At 37.2% G+C, this 23140-nt stretch overlaps 1 protein-coding gene across 6 annotated transcripts in view; it reads right to left on the bottom strand.

Annotated features, from left to right (window-relative positions):
* ST7 (suppression of tumorigenicity 7) overlaps window positions 1–23140 on the bottom strand; it is a 251253-nt gene that overhangs the window by 192340 nt on the left and 35773 nt on the right. The window contains exon 1 of one of the 6 annotated variants that reach the window (XM_045495399.1): window positions 2629–3037. The exons of the other annotated variants lie outside the window; for them this stretch is intronic. Within the exon in view, the coding sequence (XP_045351355.1) occupies window positions 2629–2650 (22 nt within the window). The 5' untranslated portion in view covers window positions 2651–3037. Of the gene's footprint in view, window positions 1–2628; window positions 3038–23140 lie in introns of those variants that run through there. 6 annotated transcript variants of the gene reach the window in all.

The raw sequence follows: 23140 nt of genomic DNA, 5'->3' as shown, positions 1-23140 counted from the left end.
CATGGTTATTTAAGTTTTCATATTTGAAGAACAAGAGTCTACTCTTCCAGGTAAATTTTTTTTGTCATTTTTAAGGCTTTTGTATGAGTATGTTGGAGGGGAGGGGTCTTTTTGGTATTTATACATCAAACAATACTATTTTAGTGAGACAGAACATGTTATAACGTGATACCAGCTACTGCAAATTCCTGACTACAAAGGTCTGAAACATAAAATCAACTTACTCTAGTACTTGAAAATGAGGACATCGACATTTCCTTCTCTTATAGGCAAAGAGCAAGGGAAAGAGAAAATTTACAAGAGCCATTACACGTGACTCTACAAGCAACAGAAGTCAGAAGTGATTTCCTTTTGACTGGGAAAGGTCATCACAAGGGAACTTTCTGAAGTAATAGAAATATTCTGTATCATAATCTGGGGCGTGGTTCCATGGGTGTAAGCATAGGCAAAAATTTACAGAGCTTTGACTTACAAAGCTGACAGACACTTTGAGTTACACATTTTATCCTTTGTAAACCATCCTTCGATTTTAAAAGTAAGAGCATCCAATACAAGCAAAGTAGTACAATCAGAAATCAAAAATAAGAATAATGAAATCAGAATATGTTAGAAAATAATGACCTTTCCAGGATCTAGCACAGCATTGTACACAGGGTAGATAAACAAGTATTTATTACAAAAATTTAGTGAGAATGTCTTCGTTGGTCTTGAAGATCCCTTCTGAACTAATGAGAACTTCAAATGTGGCTTATTTTTCTGAATATTCTAAATATGGACAGTTTCAGCCTATAAGGCCTCCAAATGGCAAAAATTAAAGGCCTAGAAAGCTAATCTCAAAACATTAGTTGTCATAACTCTGAGTATAGATTTACGGCATCTCCTTATCAAAAGAAGGCAGTCCATTCTCAACACTTAATGACCACTGACAGTACAAACCTATCTATGGTCTTGTAGTGATAAACAAGAAGCAAAACTTAATACTCAATTAGGTTTAAAAAAATGCAAACATCTGCATGATGGTGTTCTGTCTTCTGAATGGTATTCTGTCTGTTCAGTAATCCGGTAGCTCCAGAAACCAAAAGCAACCAGCAGTTTTCAAACATATCACATAGCACATGGGTGACATTATTAAAAGATCAAGTTTGATAACCAGGCAAGGCTGTGTCTGCTAAGTAAATCTGTCCAGACAATGTTAGAGTCCCTAGTCCAAGAGCCCAAAGACTCCCACATGAGCTTCAACTTCTATTTTCACCTAAAAAAAGTATTAAGACTAATTTCCCTTTAGTAAATCTCTCTGTCCATACCTAAGTTCCTACAAAATTCCATGACTAAAATGAAACTGTAGAAGGTCTTTTCCACTTAATAATCTGTTCCTACTTGTTGGGTGACAATAATTCTAATTGTACCATTAAGTGAAAATTCAAAAAATATTTTTTAATTTTTAGAAAATAATATTGTCATATGCCGAATGGAACATTATGTCTCACTGTTATTCTTTCTTGACCTTGATTAGTCAGTGTGGTTAATTTCAGCAATGAGAAGCTTCCATGTGAAACAACAAAAATAATCCTTTAAAAAGCCAATCAAGAAACAAAAAAAACCTGAGGATTATAAGCTCTCCTGAAATACAACTATTCTAGAATAACCATCAGCTGCACACAAATAGATGCAGTGATCACCTAAGATCAGAAAGAAAATGTTGGATTATAAATTCTTAAGAAATGCATTTCCTAAATTGCTGCCCTAATCTTCTTCTCCCCACAAAGGTAATATCTTGCCAATTTTTAATGTTCTGGGCTAGCAGGTTGAGTCTCTTCAGAAATACTTAACTGTCACCTTTCCTTATGGATAATGACAAAATATTCTGCAAAGCCTGAATAACTGCATGGACAAGTTATATTATTCTATATCCAACATTAAATAATCCTCAAATTAGTTAGGCTAATACCAATCATAGCTGTCTACAAGTGCTGTCCAGCCCAGCCCATTGTGCAGGGCCTGCTCTGCACCACAGCAATTTCATTGTATAAGTTTTAAGACAGATACGATGCTGCTAGACTGTGACATTAGCCAGCATATCAACATTGAAACCATTGTGTAAAAAAAAAAAAAAAATCTTTACAATAAAGCTTATTTCTTATTCTTTAAATCTGCATATAATATCTACTCCTATGCTTCTGTAAAAATATGGAGGAAGAGGATATAATGACACCTTTTTGTCCTTTTAAATAAAAACTGTAAACCCTTTTTCCCTTTCTAATAAACACTATCATTTCAGATCCTCCCAGTTTCTACTTTAGGGTTTAAGGACTATTATAGAACCCACAACAATAGATCGGTGACAGACTTGATCCCATCAATTAACACGTTCTGGGGAGACTGCCTGGATTCCTGTCTTCCTTCCTCCCTCTTGAAGGCCTGGTTTTGGCCACACTGACATCCCTGGCCTTAAGGATGAATAACCCAGTTAAGGAGGAGTCCCTTCCCTGAGACCAATTCCTTTGTAATTAGAGCCAAAATACAAAGTCTATTAATGACCTATGGCAATGTGATATGAAGTCCAAGCCAACGAAACCATGACAGCAAACAGATTTCTGAATAGCAAAGAAGTGGGATCCATTTACTTACATGAAGATTCAGTGCCAAACATGGCTGGCTCCAGAGGCTGCTTTAAAAAAATCAGAAGAAAGAAAAAAAAAAGGGAAGGAAATAAAATCGAGGAGAGTGTACGCGAGAGAGTGAAAAGATGAGCCGCTACACAGCAGGGGTCATGAAGACACACAATGCAGTCCAAGCTGTGTCCAGCTGCCAGATTCTCCTCTTACAAGCTTCAGTGTTCTCCCGTGTGATTGAAAAGCAAGGTCTCCTACAGCACAAAAACCCGAAGAGCTGCTTGTGAAAATCCAATAGGGGAAGGCAAGCCAACGTGGCTCTTCTGGGATGCAGTGAGGCAGGACTAGGTAGCAGCAGGGGCACGACTGGAAGCAGCAGCAACAGCGGCTACTGCAATCCCCAGCCCTGCCGTAGCAGTAAGACAATAGCAGGGCTTATGCATACACCGATGACGTCAGAGACACTGCACAGACGGACTGCGCTGCTTGAGCCAGAGGCTCCAGGGGCTTCAGGGGAGCAGGCGATTCAAAGGGGAATTCCTTTGTCACAACATGGACAAGACCAAGAGCCACATATATATTCACCTTCCTGACAAGATCTTCAACCTGTAATACCAAGCACTAACAAGGACCTCAAAGAAATCTAAATATTAGCTTTACAACAACTAACCACAAAGATATCATGAAGATCAAGATTCTTGGTTTCATGCAGCAATTAAACTTTTCAAGGGAATTAAGAATATCAGAAATGAGAAAAATAAACTGCCTTTAAAAATAACTACAGAACTCTTGTTTTTTCTCTACACTTATGGTAAACTGACAGATCAGAGGCTGTAAACTCAATCACAATTACGTGAAAATATGTATACTATTGCATACACATTCTGGGCATATTAATACACCCACAAGTATACCCATTTATTAACAGTAAAATAACAGTGCAAGTGCTTAAAACACTGCGTGGCACACAGTGAGCTCACAAACATCAGCAATTACATTATTAGTTATGTTGCAACTGTTATTCAGATGTGAAAACCACAGCTCTAGGAATATATTACCTACATATATTTCTCTTATCCCGTTCCTTTGGCCTTATTTTTATTTTGCCTTCCTGTCCTTTTCTAGAGTAACTCAGTCATTTTAAGGCTGTGTGCACACAGGCTGTACACACCTGTGTGTCACTGGGCACATATGACCAACAAACACATTTCTTTTTACTCTATTCTTACAAGGAAATAATTGAAGATATGTTATTTTGTCACTTGATAAATAAAATTCTTCCTGCATTACCTTTACTCTTAGAAATCTGTTTTTTAAACTAGAAGTCTATAGACTATCCAACAGAAGCAAAGCAAGAAATTTTGTTTTAATGTTTTAAAAACACTGAAATGCACAAAAAGTGTGTGTGTGTGTGTATTCCCATAATCCCACACTTTTAAAATCATATAAAATAGGAGATTCAAGAGCTCAAGATTCCTCTCTATCCATTCATCCAAGGTATGTATCCAGTATTTTCTTAAGATTTACAAAGACGTGGGGCGCCTGGGTGGCGCAGTCGGTTAAGCGTCCGACTTCAGCCAGGTCACGATCTCGCGGTCCGGGAGTTCGAGCCCCGCGTCGGGCTCTGGGCTGATGGCTCAGAGCCTGGAGCCTGCTTCTGATTCTGTGTCTCCCTCTCTCTCTGCCCCTCCCCCGTTCATGCTCTGTCTCTCTCTGTCCCCAAAAAAAATAAACGTTGAAAAAAAAAATTAAAAAAAAAAAAAAAAAGATTTACAAAGACGTATCTTCATATAATATAGTTTTTAAACATTAAATTCTGATAGGAATGTGAAACTGTAAGTTACCATCTAAAACATCATTAATAGCTTTTCTGGTCAGTATATGTGGATCCATCTCATCCTTTTAATAGTTGCCTAATATTCCATTGTGTGGTTATAGAATAATTTATTCAAGGTAACTTGACCTTTGCTTACTGAAATGCTAAACCAGTGCAATGATGTTACATAAGATAATGAACAAATATTTTGTTGTAGGAAAGAATAACAATAACTAATATTTACTGAATATTCACTATGTGCCAGGTACTAAGTTTACATGAATTAACTTATTGAATCTTTGTAACAATCCTACAATGTAGACACCATTAATTTCCACATTTGATAAATGGTGAAATAATTTTCCAAGGTCACACAGGTACTGAACAATAAGCTGGGATTCAAATCTAGGTAGGTTCCAAAGCATTTGCTCTTAACTGCTCTTCCATAATGCTTCTTGAGAATTAACAAATACTTAAAATTGTATTTTAAGTATTCAACTAAAACAAAAGGAAAATAGATATCAACTGAAAATGTGGACAAAAATATTCTTAAAAGAGAAAGGTCACCAGAGAAAGCTAAAAATGACAGAAAGAACTATGCCAAAAATTGCAGGAATTAAGAAAAATGCATCCTCCCAAATTATCAGTCACGTTAACAACCAGTGGAGAATATCAATAATGGCATTAAGATATAACTGTAGGGAAGTACAAAAGGCAATACCCTTCAAAAGGGTTGAAGCCAGAATATTATCTTACGTAAGATCTATTTTATTTATTTTTTTTTTCAACGTTTATTTATTTTTGGGACAGAGAGAGACAGAGTATGAACGGGGGAGGGGCAGAGAGAGAGGGAGACACAGAATCGGAAACAGGCTCCAGGCTCCGAGCCATCAGCCCAGAGCCCGACGCGGGGCTCGAACTCACGGACCGCGAGATCGTGACCTGGCTGAAGTCGGACGCTTAACCGACTGCGCCACCCAGGCGCCCCACGTAAGATCTATTTTAAATTGCATACCAGATGTTGTACATGAATAGTCACACAAACAGTGGATAGATGTGGCCAGAAGAAAGGCAAGAGGAAAAGTAGAATGAGACGATGATCTTGGGTAAGAGATATTTTCCACCAGAGGCCACGGTCTATAGGCAATAACTGCTTTGCCACTCCTCTCAGCTCATACGTGAGGGTGTACATATGCATATGTAAATGCACTTTTCTGAGTGTCTGTATTTATTTCTTGGCACTGACTTCTGAGAGTAAGTTAAAGGCTGCAATATTTTGCAAGAAGTCAACTTTTTAGATAACTATACCAGGGTCACTATGTTAAAACAATAGATCTCTCACTTGCCAGCAAAACTGTACCCAAATGACAGCCTCTGACTCCTATTAAGGTTTCTATAACCTCTGGAGGCCTGAGGTATTTCTAAGTACTTTAGTATGTTGGAATCCATATCACTGAAGGCCCATCTTTGACAAAACAGATTCCAAAAATTTAGTTTACTATTTTTCTCTCCTCTAGGCACCTGGCATGAGGTCACAAAATGAAGACAAATTTTAATGTGTTGCCGAAAGAAAATATAATGAAATAAAACTGATCTGATGTCTTCCACACCCCTCAAAAAAAAATCACATAATACATTCTAAGACCAAAGTTAACTTTGAACTATCAATTCTGTCTAATTATGTCTATTTGCCTGTAACCTTGCCCTTTTTATTATCAAAGAGAATACTGTTAATTTTAGTATAAAATTAGCAATGAAAGGAAAGATCAATATTCAAAATGATTTAGTAGCCAAAATCATCATTGTTAAATCAGAACACTGTTGATAAACAAAGACAGTAGTGAAAATCTTAAACTAAGTCAATAGTCACTTTTAGAGGAAACCCCATTCATAAATCACTCAACAACTTACTGTTGGGAGCTTACTGTTCTGCACTCTAGGGGTACAGCCAAGCACAAACTCCCTCCTCTATGGAGCTTACAGTCTAGTGGGTGAGACAAACCAATATGTAATATGTCAGATGGCGGCATGTGTTACAAAAAAAGGTAAGAGGAACCCAAGGCTGAGGAATGACTGAATGTGAGGGTTATTAGTTCAGATAAAACTGTCAGGCAATGCCACCACCCTTAAAAGATGACATTTCAACAGAGACCTGAAAAAAAATGAAAAGAAACCACATAGATAACATGGAAACCCTGTGGGAGAAAGAGCATTCCAAGAAAAAAAAAAAAGATAAATCTATTCTTGAATCATCAAGAACCATTTTCTAGTGGATGACAACCCCTTCAGTGCCATGATGATGTCATTATGTGCAATATGGTTACGCTTCACAAACTGTGCTGACAGTAAAATAAATTCTCTTTTTCAAATCCAAAAGAATTCACTCTCCCATGAACTGAAAACATATGCGTTCTTCACTTCACAGTTTACTAAATATACCTATATTTGCAAATACGTAAATGTTTATAAAAATCACCATAGGTGACAACATCCAAAATAGCTTCCTACCTCATCAGACAACTAATTTAATTAGTTTATCTATTAATGTGGTAAGAACTGAAGCCACACATTCTCTCTAGAGTACATACATAAACTAATTCTGAAGGTGTCATATCTGGAATTTCTCTGGAGCCATCTCCTTTGCTCACACTAAAGTTTTCTTAGTATTCCTCTTTTCTTAATTTTTGTAAAATGTTTATTTATTTTGAGAGAGCATGCACATGAGCATGGGGGAGGGGCAGAGAGAGGGAGAGAGAGAAGCCCGAGCAGATTCTGTGCTGTCAGTGCAGAGCCCAATGCAGGGCTCGATCTCAGGAATCATGAGATCATGATCTGAGCCAAAATCAGGAATCGGATACAACCAACTGCGCCACTCAGGTGATCCTCTTAGTACTCCTCTTGATGTCTGAGTAGCATGTTAAAGTTGTGTGTCTTTTGGAATACCATCTATACGTTTGTAAAGTATTATCTAAAAACAGAGAAATGTTTTAGTGGCAATATATGACCTATAGAAAAATGAAAGAATCAATGGTTCTGTTCTTTGGGAAAAACGTACAAACTTATCATTGAAAACACACTCATTGTAAAACTCCCTGATAAGATTTTAGAAATTTCACTTCTTTGCATATGGCTATAAAATGTGTTTCTTCCTACTTCCACACGGTACCACACATACAGTGAGCCTTCTGAAAGTTGTCTATTTTATTTCTGAACTGTGGAACAAAAATTCTGGCACACTTACCTTATGAGAAAAAAAATTCAAAATACACACACACACCACCACCACCACTGCACACACATACGCACACGCTATTATATTGGCTTTATAGAAACTCTAAAATAGAAAAATATGGATTTACAGAAAAAACAGACTTGGGGCAAATAGTTACTTTAAAATGTCTTATTTTCAAAAAAATATTTACCACAGAACTCCTTTACATAGTGAGCTCCTAAAAGTTACATTTTAAATTGTCAATTTCACAAAAAAATCACAATTTGATACCATATTGTCAAGGATCCACACATACATCAACAGAGATCATTTATAGAGAATGTAAGAAGAGCTTAATCTAAATGCACACTGATATTGTCATTCCACTGGGTATGGAAGGTGGGTCTCCGCCCTGGTGGAAAATCTTCCAAAAGCCTTTGTTCTTTAGTTTAAAAGGAATCTGTCAGAAAACAGTGCCACCATTACCCAAAAGTTCAAAAATGGAAGGTAATATAATTTTGAATTAAGGTAATTAATTTTGAATTTGCTCACAAATTTTGGCAAAGGCTCACGGCCATTCCTCCGTATCATCACCTCACCTCCTCATCCCGCCTTCACCCCCTCCAATCTAAGGGAATCCTCCACTTACTCATCAAGCAACCAGTACCCATGGTTAGTCTAACCTTAACTTTATTTCCAAACCTGTCCCAATTTACCATTCAGAAACTACACTTTGGGAATAAGGTTATGCAGCTTAAAAAGGAAGAGGCTAGTTACCCATCCAAAAATTCTAGACACATTAATACTCAGAAAATTTGGGATAAAAACTGAAATTCTGTAACTCACTTCATTACGTCAACTCTCTGTGAAAAGACACACTGCACGAAAGAACTACCACAAAACCAAAAATGTTTTACGGAAACCAGAGCTCTCTGTAGACCATGTGTATATTTAATTCTCTGTGTGGCATAATCTGAACCCAGATGTTTGGACTCTAAACTTTCTGGCCCAGAGGGGAGACATGAGAATTAATTATGGTTTGCATTTTAAGTCTGTTTGAGCATGACCCAAACTGAAATAGAAAAAACAACAAATGTACACCTGACAAATTCCTTTAAGTGTATATACTAAATTAATCAAAATTTGTATACAACAAATTCATACATGATATCTTTAAAAAAACAAGCACAATCAACATAATTTCTATATATGAATTCAAAATACTTTAAGTAATTCTATATGACTAGAAAATATTTTAAATTTATTTTTACCTGTATAATCCATAATGAAGCAATAGGCAGGGAACCGGGTTATTTTCCAAAGTACAGCTCTATCAGACACAAAATGAAAGGGCTCCCTGGGCCGGCAAACTATTCTGGGGAAAGCTTCCTGCCATGTGACATTAAGCACACACACACTTCTGCTTATCTCGAACTCAAGCCACAACTGATGTGACTCTGCTCCCCTTTGCCTGTTCTTTTAAAGTCATCTTAGAAAAGTCTCTGTTAGAAAAGAACCGTTATTTCTTCCCATTTCATTCCTGTATTGTTAGTTAAAACTAGGGTGAAAAATTCTTTCTCTAAGTGAAAAGAAGAACACGTAGGTGTCTATACTTCATCCTAGTACTCAGTGTTACAAACCCATTTAACCTGAAAGGAGTAATCATCCAAATTTTTATAGTTTTGTCATGATGTCCATTCATTTGATAGTATGCACACTTGATCCATTTGAAACACATTTGATTAATTTGTAACCAAACCTAATAAAGGTGATGAAAGAACAATCCTCTAAAGCAGATCTAAAACCCTGAAGTCATTTGTCTGAGTCCTGAAACAGACATCAGATGGAAAGGACATATGGTCATTCCTGAGACAGACTCTATCTGATACAATCTTTAATGTCACATTGCAAAGACCCTGAGCCACCTTCTCCTTTATCGCCAATTGTTTTGATCTTGAGCGTGTCCTGGCTGAAACTTTAACTTTAACAGTGGCTACTTCATCTTGATATAATTCTTAACATTGCTCAGAAACAAGATATAAATAAATAAACTGAAAAAAATTATCAGCTTCTTTTTGTTTGTTTGTTTGTTTTTTGAGCAACTTGAGTGGCTGGACAATTTTCCAATTTAGAGATATATTAAATACTCCCCTAAATTGCAGCTGTTTTGCGAAAGATAAGGTATTGGTTGTTTAGAGAGGTTTTGTTTTGCTTTTATTTTGCTACCTTGAATAAGTTTCTCAGTAAGATAATTACACAGTTTACAGCACTATAAAATATGATTGCTAATTTCAGCTCAACATCAAAAGTATGTATCCTACAGAAATCTAAAAATTCTGGGCTCAAGATCATCATTTAACAGATCTCCCCAAAAATTTTATAAAATAAATGAGAAAGCCTCATTTCACTCAGCCATCCAGTCAATGCCTCATTACCATAAGCAGATCCCATTACACCACCATTCTGCTGACAGTCAAAAGCTGTTAATTCTCATCAACCTCACCTGCCACTGCTGCTAAGCAGCCCTGTCTCACTTCTCAGGCCTTAATTCTCTTTATCTTAATCTAGAGTAGAGATTAGAAAGCTTTCCATGAGCTACAAAAATTTGATACAGTTTCTTCCTGGTAATTAAGATGTGCAAATGGTTAAAACAGTAATGCCATAATTGTTTTAAATGCTAACCTGAAATGCCTAATAATAACTGTCTTAATGTCCACAAAACTTACAAGTGTGTGGAAACACTGATAGCCATTATCAGATGTCACCTGAAATGACATTTTATGTCTTTCACAATTTAGTACTGTTAGCGTTGCTTTTTAAACTTCTTATCTAATTATTTGAGTGGCATTGTTTTAAGAGCAATTGTTTTATCTTATCCTTCTTAGTATTTTATAATTCTTGTTTAAATCACAGATGTTTTAAGGAAATGCCTTTTATTGACAAAATGAGAACATAATGAAAAATCCAAATGAGAAGAGACAAGAGAGATGGATAGATGGGTAAATAGCTATAAAACCTGTACTATAAAGGCTACACTCAAAAAGACAAGAAATAACAAGTGTTGAGGATGTGGAGAAAAAGGAACCCTCATGCACTGTTGATGGGAATGTAAATTGGTGCAGCCACTGTGGAAAACAGTATGGAAGTTCCTCAAAAATTAAAAATAGAAATACCAAATGATCCAATAATTACAATTACTGAATACTTACCCAAAGAAAATAAAAATACTAATTGAAAAAGACATATGCACCGCTCTGTTTATTCCAGCATTATTTACAACAGTCAAGATACGGAAGCAACCTAAGTATACTTTCATAGATGAATGGATAAAGAAGATGTGGTATTGCATGTATGTGTATAAGACATATACACACATATACATACATAATGGAATATTACACAGCCTTAAAAAGGATAAGATTGTGCCACTTTCGGGGTGCCTGGGTGGCGCAGTCGGTTAAGCGTCCGACTTCAGCCAGGTCACGATCTCGCGGTCCGTGAGTTCGAGCCCTGCGTCGGGCTCTGGGCTGATGGCTCAGAGCCTGGAGCCTGTTTCCGATTCTGTGTCTCCCTCTCTCTCTGCCCCTCCCCCGTTCATGCTCTGTCTCTCTCTGTCCCAAAAATAAATAAACGTTGAAAAAAAAAATTAAAAAAAGATTGTGCCACTTTCAACAACATGGATGGACCTAGAGGATATTATGCCAAGTAAAATAGTCAAGACAAATACCATATGATTTCACTTGTATGTGGAATATAAAAAACAGAACAAATGAATAAACAAAAACAAAATGCAGAATCAGACCTGTAAATATGGAGAACAAACTGAGGATTTGCAAGGTGGGGTAATGTGGGGGGAGATAGGCAAAATGGGGGAAAGGGAGTGGGAGATACTGAACACCTGAAACTAATTGTACCATTGTTGTGTCAACTATACTCAAATAAAATTTTTTTTTAATTTTTAAAAAGCCTACAATCTACAGTTAAGTGATTTACCACAGCTCAGAAAGCCAGCAGGGTAGTTAAGAGTCAGGCTTTGAATCAGACAGAGAAGGTACAAGTCACACGTTAGCCACTTATTAGCTGGATAATCTTAAATTTTTAAATCTCTCTGAGCCTCTGGTGGCTCATAAATTGACAAAGGACCTACCATCAATGCCTGGGACATGATAATAGCTAATAAGTAAATGAAGAGCTAATGTGTAAGTAGTGCTTAATGTGTACCAGGCATTGTCTTACATCATGTACTTATTTAAACCTCACAACAGCCTTGTAACATATTTTCCTCATTTACAGATGAGGAAATTGAGACATAGAGGGTAAATCAGTCACTTAACTAAACATAGCAGAGCCAGGATTCAACCGAAGCCCATCTCAGAGTCCTATATAACACTGCCTTTATAGAGTAGGTGATCAACAAATGGAAGCAAAACAACAAAAACAAAACAAAAAAAAAAAAACATTTCCAAAAACTTAGTTCATTCTTTCCAATAAAACCTGCAATTTCCCAAATATTTCAGTTCAGAGTTTATAAAACTTCTCTTGTATAGTCTATGTTCAATTCCAACATATGGAAAGATTAAACAAAGAAACAGAATGAAAGAGATAATGTCCTAAGTCATTTTGATAGTTAAAATGAAAGTTGCATTCATCAGTTAGGCAAAAATAAGCAGTCAAGAGCAGAAAGCTATAACCATAAAAGGACCGGAACTATTCCCCACACTCCCAGCAGCCACCAAGTCCATTCCTCTCTACTTTTCAGTTCTCCAAATGTCACAGTATATACTACTTTCCTGACCTCTAAAGGGTTTAGGCAAGTTCCTCTAACTACACAGGTCACTCAGGAGGAGGGCCTTCAACTACTTCTCCCTTACCTTCCTCCCCAAGAAACTTCTCTATCCCCATTTCACTCTCAGCAAAGGAGACTCTCTGGTATGTCCAGAGGCAGCCTCCCACACACACACCATCCCCAGCAACAATTACATCACAGTCCTCTCCAACAAGTAGCAATAAGTCGCCAGAGGCACAGGGACCACTCTCCTAACACCAACTTACTGACTTAGCAGCACCCCGCATTACACCCTGGAACCCCGTTTCAGATTCCTGCTACAATTCAGTCTTTCATGCTCCAGGCTGGAAGAAGCATAGTTACTGAATCAAGAAACCTGAGGCCTAGCCTCAACATTGCCACTCATTTCCTCTCTAAGTCCTGGAACCTCTGTAGGTGTCCATTCCCTCGCTGGCAAAATGAGGAGGCTGAACTAGATGATCCTTAAAATCTAGTCCAACTCCAACAATCTAGGATTCTAGTGTAAACCAATTACACCTGGAAAAGAAAACTCAAGTAACTCCTGCAGGTAACTGTTCCTCCTCTAGTCCACATCATCCCCTCTTCCATCCTGCTGGAGCCTTGAGAATAGCCCCACCTCAAGGGTGGGGAGCCAGGGAGCCAGGTGTTATCATCCAAATCCAGTGCATTTACACACTGGATGGCTCTGAGGGAGCCTCCAACAGTTTCCAGGTACACTGTTTCTCTCAGCCTGGGGTTAGTAGATGAATACAAACACACACAAAACACACAAGAAATAAATGTTGGGAAGTCTACCAACTGGTTCATGGTAAAGGTCACCCCTCTTAAGACAACAAGGCCTGGATGTCAGCAAGAAAGCTTCTGAAAGAGACCCCTACTTCCACGACATGCCTGAGATGGCCTGGACAGGGAGTGCCAAGTTTGCAGGTGACAGCACAGGGGCTGAGACAAAGCTGTCCTCTCTCTCCAGAGTAATTTCTAAAATGTGAGTCCACAGCCCTTTTCTCTCCCCAGAGAAGGAGAAAGAGCATGACTCCCACTTCACTCTTCCCTCAAATCTGAAAACCATGACCTTATCATAATATTTACATCATATTTCCAACCCATTCAATAACTCACTTTATTGCACATTTTAAAACCCCAGAGGTGGATTATAAATGCTCACCCTGCTTTTCCACATTACAGAAATAATAGCATGGGGTTTTCCCTCTGGTCTCCATTCTCACCCTCCTCACCAACAACTCAGAGTTGAGTCAAAATGCCTTAATGTTATGCCTCATCCCAACTTCCCCTTAACTGGAACAAACTTTACCTAAGATGTTGCTGCTCTCCCGAGCTTCTTACCACCCACGCCAGCCCGCATCTGCTTCGGCAACTCCTTTTCATATTCTGTCATTCTTCATTGGCTTTGCTTATTGAGCCCCAAGACTACTTCATGGCTTACCCCACAACATAAGAACACTCCACTACAAAAAGCGTTCTCTGAAGAAGATTCCAACAGGTGAAACCAACTCCTCCCATGAGTGTGCTGCCTCCATATCTCAAAATTTTTAAGTAAGCCAAGACAGATGACCATCAAGCACCAACCAGGTAACAAAACAAGTACCCAACCCAGACATATCCCTCTATAGAAAGCTTCTTTAGGCAAAACACAGACTTTACTGTGTGATTTTGGTCTGTTCATCTGGCTGGCAAAAGGAATCGCTGCAAAATAAGCAAAGATAGTTATGAAAAATAGTCATGAATGGACTACAGTGGGTTGTCCCAGAGGCGAAACAGAACAGAACAAAACAAACAAACAAACAAACAAAAACAATGGAGAAGTTCTTCAAGAAATACGGTAGTATTCAGCACAAGTTTTTTGTAAGCAAAGAAAGTCACGAATTATCCATGGTACTCCAAAACATAAATCATTCTGGTTGTTTTATAAGGGTCAGCACATTCTTTCTATAAAGGACCAAATAGTAAATATTGTAGATTTTGTGGGACCTTCCAGTCTCTGTCACAACTCCTCACTTTGCCATTTTATTGCAAAAGTAACTATACACAACACATATACAAATGAGAACAGCTGTGTTCCAATAAAACTTAATTTATAGACTGTGAAACTGAATTTCTTAAATTTTCATGTATCATAAAGTATTTTTCTTCTTCTGAATTGATTTCAATCATTGAAAAATATTTTTTCTAGAAACACTTTTAACTTGCAAGCCAAACAAATACAGGTGGCCCTCAGATTATAGTTTGCCAACCTCTGTTCTGTAATCTTTACTATAGTTGATTTGACCTTTCTCTGAAAGAGCTCTGATCTTCAATTAGGTCTCTGCCATTAACAAGACTCGTAAAGGTAATGGGATTCCATCAATAACTGCTTGCTGGATCAGGGCTGGGAACTCAAGAAAACTTTCACCCCAGTCCCCTTCGCTTATAATGATACCATGAGTATTGATAGCCCACACTGCCTTGTTTATTCCCTATGCCTTAGAACTAGTGGTAATTGCTGAATCAATTGTGAGAAATCAACTTTCAAGGGCAACAAAAACATTTACAACCCACATTAATCTCTAACCCTCAAAAATTCTATAAAAAAATGGAAACCATTAGTAAAGATTTCCAAATCTCCTCAGTTATACTATAAGCCAGGAAACTTATATGAAGTACACTCATAGTATGAAAAGTAATAGCTAGTTTGGTATGAGAAAATCTGGCACTGCTCACCAACAGAAGCTGAAAGAGAATTCTTGAGACACAAGAAATTTAGGTTTCAAATCCTAACTGAACAGTTTAATGCTTTGGTTGGCCTTCTCATGGCAGTATCTCATTTATGAAATTAAGAATTAAGTTTAGATTATTTCTGTGGTCTTTTCCAGTTCTAAAATGCTTGTAATGAGATACACTAATCATGATATCTGACTTAGCCCACTGAGAATTTCAGCATTTTTCACTTTTCATTATCCTTCAGATAACAGGCAGATAATTTCCTCTCTGCTGTTTTATCTCTGGCTTTTTGAGAGGCCGTTGAAAATATATTTCTGATCAGGACTTGCAGCCATCTCAGAAAAAATCCAGTCTTAGCACAGATATGAGTGAACCAAGAGAAAATAAAACACTTGGAAGAAATTTTTAGAGACAGACATTTGTGCCTTCTGCAATCATAAAATCCAAGTTGTATGCCTCCCACAACAAAAGCATACAATCAAGTCCTTCAGCACCACAGAAATTTGTCTTCAAAACTGCTTCATTTTCTCATAATAATCACATCCTTGATATAGAGGTACCATGCTGCAGTCTGACTCCAGAATCAAGCAGATCTGGATTAGTCTCTACTAATCTCTACACTACTACCTTGTAAACTGAAAGTTATTCACCTCCAAGCCTCACTTTCCCCATCTGTAGAACACGGATGCTATTCTTGGTAGCCATGGAAATGACATATACATAATGGTGTGTAAATACCGATGTTTTCAGAAAGTCATCTTCAACATTGTCAGGTGTGAAAAAATAACATACAAAGCAGTAGGAATAATACAGCATTTTGAAGTTTTTTGGAAAAGCATACAGTGGAAAAATGGAAGGAAATTCTGACACTTGCTACAACGGCTGAACCTTGAAGACATTATGCTAGTGAAATAAACCAGTCACAGAAAGACAAATAGCATATGATTCCACTTTTAAGTGGTACTAGAGTACTCAAATTCACAGAGACAGAAAGTGGAAGGATAGTTGCAAGAGGCTGCAGGAAGCAGAAAAGGAGAATTGTTTAATGGGTATAGCACTCCAGCAAGATAAAAAGTTCTAAAGGTTGGCAGCGTAACTACTGAGCTAGTTAAGTGGTAAATTTTATGTTATGTATATTTTGTCACAATTTAAATTTTTTTGAATAGGGACACCTGGGTGGCTCAGTCAGTTTTGCATCTGACTCTTGATTTCATCTCACGTCATGATCCCAGAGTACTGGGATACAGTCCTGCATCAGGCTCCATGCTTAGGCTTAAGATTCTCTCTTTCTGTCTCTCTCTCTCTCTCTCTCTCTGCCCCTCTCCCCATACTTGCGCATGCTCTCTCTCTCAAGCAAATAAATAAATACACATACATACATAAATAATACACCTTTTTGAATAAACTTTTCAAATAAAATTTAAAATACTTAAAAAAAAACCCATACAGTGGATATATCTAGCAATAGAATTACTGATGGTTTTCACTTTGCCACAGTTGCAAAAGTAGAATGAGCTCTCTATGAAAAATATTCACTCCATAAAAAGAAAAGGCATTTCATTTTATACGTGAAGTAAGTCTAAAAGCCTGAAAGCTATGAAATCTACCAGCTAAGAATCAGTCTTAAGATAAAATACTGTAACCAAGAACTACACATATAATTCAGGCCAGAATGACTGGCCAAGAGAAGGATAAAGGATTGGTAACAATGCAGTGTATTTCCGTTCGTAAATTTGTAGAGAAATATTAACTTTAAATGGCATTTATGCAAAGATTATTTAAATTTTAATTCTGAATTAAAAGGCTTTCTAAAAAATAAAAATTTCAGTAATTCTAGTGCCTAGCAATGTTTGTTGAGTGAATAAATGGACATGCTTAAGCAAAATCCTTGAATCTCAGAAAATGTACAAACTATTCAGAATACATGACCGTATTACACTGCTACCAACTGGCAGCAGCAACCCTAAAGCACAAGGACAATAACTTGCAAAGGAGAGAGTTCATTGCTGAAACTTTAAAAAATTTAAGAGAATGACAAACATGTAACAACTTTTCTCCTTTGAAAGCTTTATTATTTCCAACAAAATATGGACAATGCCCTTTAAAAAAGCACATTGACTCTACCATAAATCAACTCTGAAAATGGTAGAAGATGGGAAAATTGCTGGAATTAAAGCAAGATCCACTTTTTAATCCTGCTTTAGGCAACACTGTACCTCAGTTTTCTCAGACATGAAATATGTGAATCTGTCAGCAACGTATTACCCTTATTTCATGTCTGAGAACACCTTGTAAATGGTGAAATATCAGGAATTAGTATTATTTATTAAATTACTCTTACTGACTTTTTCACCTAAACAACAAAATATCGGGGCGCCTGGGTGGCGCAGTCGGTTAAGCGTCCGACTTCAGCCAGGTCACGATCTCGCGGTCCGTGAGTTCGAGCCCCGCGTCGGGCTCTGGGCTGATGGCTCAGAGCCTGGAGCCTGTTTCCGATTCTGTGTCTCCCTCTCTCTCTGCCCCTCCCCCGTTCATGCTCTGTCTCTCTCTGTCCCAAAAATAAATAAACGTTGAAAAAAAAAAATTAAAAAAAATAAAAAATAAAAAAATAAACAACAAAATATCTCTAAAACATTTCTATTTATGATCTATATATACGTAAGTTTAACAAACAAAATGCATCAACTTTGAATACATTAAATGCCAAGTTAAAGATAAAAGTATAACAAATATCTGTCCTTTGAGTCATTTATATGGAACACTATCTTCTCAATCCAACTCAGACTTTTTCCCAGGACTTTTTTTTTTAGCAGAAACATGCCCTACATACTTTTCATGAGCATAATTTATTTTTAAATTAATGTCTGGGAATTCAGCATACCGTATCTTGAAACAGTGATCCATGTTAGCCATTGTTTCCACAGTCCACCAGCACTTGGGCAGGAAGTGTGATATGCAAAGAAGGAACTAAATCTCATGGGGTCTTATCAGTAATCCTTTAGCATTTCATAAAAATCTGATACACATATCTAATCATGAAAACTGGAAATGGTTTATATTAATGATAATGACCAATGTAAAGACAGAGGAAAAACAGGGACCATTTATGACTCTTTATCGTAGGAGATAACTAAAGGTGAAGTGAGTTGAAACTGGGGCTAGACTTAGGATCAACAGCTTTTAGATTTCCCTGTTCTTTACAAATGTTAAAGTAGTATTAGATTTTATATTTACATAACATGAATTACTATTATTGAGATTCAGTTCTCGCAATAAAACATGAGTAAATAATGATCAAACAAAATGGAGAAAAAATTTTAAGTTATTTTGTCAATACTATAATGTATTAACAAATACATTCTACTTCAGTGAAATTAGATTCAAGGACTTATGTCTTAGTGTTTCATTGAGAATGTAAAAGATTCCAGGAATGTGTGTTTAAGGAAAAGAAAAGCATACACTGAGGACAGATGATATGACAATGAACAAAATACAGAGGCCATTGAACTTCCAGGCATTATACAGCAGCAAAACACTTAAACACAGCCATGTTACAAAAATATCCCAGGAAATAAAAAGATAAAACATGTTAGGTGCCCTTACCTACCTACTTAAAATACTCCAAAATACATTTGAATCAAGTCTTTATAGAAATACAGATTAAAGTACTGTAAATATTTTCTTTTACCCAAAATAGCCCTTGAAAGATAAGTCATCTTTTTAATTGTTTACTGTAACTTCTATATTTTCTTAATTTGGCTACTTTTTTAAAGTCATACTAATTCATTTATCTCTAAAACATCACAAGATAATAATAAAGGCTCACAGACATTCCTTAACATTTGACATAAAGTATAAGTGCACTAAATGTAAAAAATAAAATAACTATTAAAAAAGAAAATAAATGTTTTATTTCTATAATCAAGAGTTTATTTTCAGATACTCATCATCTAGAATCAATGTCTACTCAGAGATAGCTTTCTTTTTTTAATTTTTATTTTTTACATTTATTTATTTTTGAGAGAGAGAGAGAGAGAGAGAGAGAGAGACAGAGCACAAGTATTGGGGGGTGGGGGGCAGAGAGAGAGGGAGACACAGAATCTGAAGCAGGCCCCAGGCTCCGAGCCATCAGCACAGAGCCCGACGCAGGGCTCGAACCCATGAACTGTGAGATCATGACCTGAGCTGAAGTTGGTCGCCTAACCAACTGAGCCACCCAGGCGCCCCCAGAGATAGCTTTCTTACTGGTAAATAGATTCTTTAAGTCATTTGGGAGACAGTCCAATGGTAGCTTCTACATTTTCTCCCTGAGCACAGGACAAGAACACAGTTGCACATGTCCCCTCGATCCACTCAAAGAATTAGGGAAAAGTATATGGGAGGCAGAAAGCTTCTGAACTTGGAGCCAATGCCTGGGGACTGAGCCATTCTTTTTTTGGTGGTTCATTCACTATGGTATAAATGTCTTTATATGAATTGACAAAAAATATATAACTGTAGAAATTATATAATATTATTCTAGGAATACTTGTTTAACATTTTCAACAAAAGAAAAAGTTTTAAAGAAAAAGACAAGAACTAATACCATTTATTGCATTCTTTAGGATATATTAGAGATGCTAGAACACTGACAGAAACCTTCATATATTACATGATTACAATCATTTTCTCCATCTTTGCCATGAAATCTTGATGGATTCTATGTTAAAAGGCATAAAAAAAAGTCAGTCAAGAACTCCAAATTATTAAAATGCCTCTTTCCAGAGTTAAAATAAATTTCTACAGACTGTTCTTTTCCATATACACAACATATTTCTGAATTAAGAGATTCAACAAGCTGAATATTTCATTGTGTTTCTCCAGACACCATGGGCAACATGGTGAAATGGTAAAATTCTGAGCCAAATGTTTAATACAAAAATAAGATCAAAGAACTCTGTAGCTGTCTGCCTAGACCTCTAATTATAATTGCCTGAGAAATCATCGTCAGGACATTGAGTTCTTCCCTCCTTAATTAAATCATTTTATTGCTATATATCCAAAAGGAAATCATCTTCCATCTGGATCCAGTTATTCTACCAAAAATATAGTATCCATACTATTCAATATTCATCCATATAAATATGTAAAGAAACAGAAAGAATGAAGGAAGGAATGGAGGAAGGACGTAAATAGAATTTATAATGAGATATCGTAAAAGTCATTCTTCTCAATACTAAAAAGTACACAATACACAATGACCATATCATCTTAAGACACCCTGACCTCAGATTTATAGACAACTGAAAATGGGAGATCTCTAAACGGAGTGCTGTCATCCTGCAAAGACACTCTCCACATGTTATGAATCAAATAAGTAACAATTATGACCTACAGACAACCCATTTAGAACTCCTTTCTAAGAAACATTAAAAATAAAATAAAAAATAATTTTTAAAAAAGTTCTCCAGTAAACCACAGTGGGGGAAAAATCACATTCTAGAAAACTAATTCAGTAAATGCATCTGGCATTGTAGAAAAAAAGAATGTATTTTGTGTTATTATTGATTTGTGCAATTTTTTCATTCAGTGGTTCATAATGAAGGGATTCTGCCTTTAAAACACACACGTAAGCATAAGTGCATACATGCACATGTGCGCGTGCACATGCGCGCACACACACACACACACTGCAACACTTAGGGAGCTAGCAGAGATTTTACATACTTAATGCATTTGAAATAGATTACATTAAACATATATCATGCTATTAACTGAAAGTAATTAACATAGCTTATAAACTGTATAAAAACAATATTGTATTAGAAACTTGAAATCCTCCTCCCAAAATAGATATTCTTACTTGATCTCCAGCTAAAATTAGATAAACTTCAATGTTTAAGAAAACATGTTTCATAGAACATCTTTTCAGATTTCCATATATTATATTTTGTCTTTAGGCAAAACAGAGACATCAGATTATATTTTTATTAGAACAAGATAAGGACCATTACTATAGCATGGAGGGGGAAAAATAAGAAAAATTGCTCATCTTTTCCTTTTTTTAACATACCCCCTATATTGACATTAATGCAATAATCAATCACCCATAATTACAAAAGAAAAAAAAGCATAATAACACCAGATTGTATCAAAAACGGTCCCAAGTGACTATGACAGTTACACAAGAAGTACCTTCTTCCAAGCGTGGCCCAGGAACAATCTTAAAGGCTTGCAGGCTCTGTCAACAACCCACATGGATTGCCTTTGAAAGTGTCATTACCTGACGTCTGCAATTTTATCACCTTTACTGACTACTAGTCCTTTCTGTAACTCACGCAGACATAAAACCTTCTGTTCCAGCCCATTTATCAAGTGAAAGTTTCCTTTCCAGGAAAACAGATCTGTGCTCCAGGGACCATAACAGAAAACAGCAGTAAAACCATTCACCTGCACTTAACATTGGTAGTTTCATTTATACTTTGTTCTTTCAGGAAGAAAAGTGCCTTTAAGTTTGGAAATATATTCTATAAATACATGCATTCTTCTATACAATACCAGTAGTTTGACCAATCTGTCTTTTAAAGTGAGAAAAGTGAATACTGTGTGGGTAGGGTTCAGCTGACCACAATTAGAGCTCCTGTTTTCTTCCATTCATTTGCAGCAGAATGGTTTTTCATGGATTTTTACACACACTAGATAAGGTGCCAGTTTCACTGCTTCAGCTCTAAACAAACATTAAATAGCTCCTTCAGCGTTTTCCAACATCATTTCCAACATTCAAATGTTCTTTGAATCGTTTGGTGCTGAAAAGAAATCCTAGACTCAGAACACCATAAGCTACAGAACAGAAAAACCTTATAGCCAGACCTTTGGAGAATGTGTTCCAGATGTCTGTTTTTCAGAGGAGATAAACCAAAGGGTTGCTAGGATTCCTAAATCTAATATAACTCTTACCATCAAAAAGATCCAACAGTATCTCTCAATGAAGGTACTATGGGCATTTTAAGCAGGATAATAATGCAGTTAACATTCCTGGCCTCCAGGCATTCAAGGCCAGTAACACTGACCAGTCACCGTGACAACACAAAGCCCACACACACATTTCCACATGGTGCTGTGGGACAGTACCACCCTCACAACCTTAACAATGTATTTCTCTACCATCTTAAATAAGTCACACAAAGCTCCAAAGAAGCTGTTCCCAATAACTCAATTATTTTATTGGACATAAAACTAAAATGATATAAGATATAGAACAAACCCCTAAAGGAATACACTGCTTGAAAAAAATCCCAAAGATCACTTTTCCTTTTTGCTCCACTTGTTTCTCCCTCATAAAAATGTTAAAGTCACCTCTAAGCCTGTGCTGTCCAATATGGTAGCCACAACTATGTATGGCTATTTACATTTAACTTAAAAATTCAGGGGCACCTGGGTGGCTCAGTCAGTTGAGCATCGGATTGTTCATTTCAGCTCAGAAAGTGATCCTAGGGTCATGGGATTGAGCCCTGCGTCAGGCTGTGTGCTGAGCTTGGAGCCTGCTTAAGATTCTCTCTCTCTCTCTCTCTCTCTTTCTCTCTCTCTCTCTCTCTCTCTCTCTCTCTGGGGCGCCTGGGCGGCTCGGTCGCTTAAGCGTCTGACTTCAGCTCAGGTCACGATCTCATAGTTCGTGGGTATGAGCCCCGCGTCGGGCTCCGTGCTGACAGCTTGGAGCCTAGAGCCTGCTTCGGATTCTGGGTCTTCCTCTCTCTCTGCCTTTCCCCTGCTCTCTCTCTCTCTCTCTCAAAAATAAATAAACATTGGGGCGCCTGGGTGGCGCAGTCGGTTAAGCGTCCGACTTCAGCCAGGTCACGATCTCCTGGTCCGTGAGTTCGAGCCCCACGTCAGGCTCTGGGCTGATGGCTCAGAGCCTGGAGCCTGTTTCCGATTCTGTGTCTCCCTCTCTCTCTGCCCCTCCCCCGTTCATGCTCTGTCTCTCTCTGTCCCAAAAATAA

The sequence above is a fragment of the Leopardus geoffroyi genome, chromosome A2 (assembly GCF_018350155.1).
Source record: "Leopardus geoffroyi isolate Oge1 chromosome A2, O.geoffroyi_Oge1_pat1.0, whole genome shotgun sequence".
NCBI lineage: Eukaryota > Metazoa > Chordata > Mammalia > Carnivora > Felidae > Leopardus > Leopardus geoffroyi.
The sequence above is the reverse complement of the archived record's forward strand: the minus strand, read 5'-3'. Positions and strand labels throughout refer to the sequence as shown.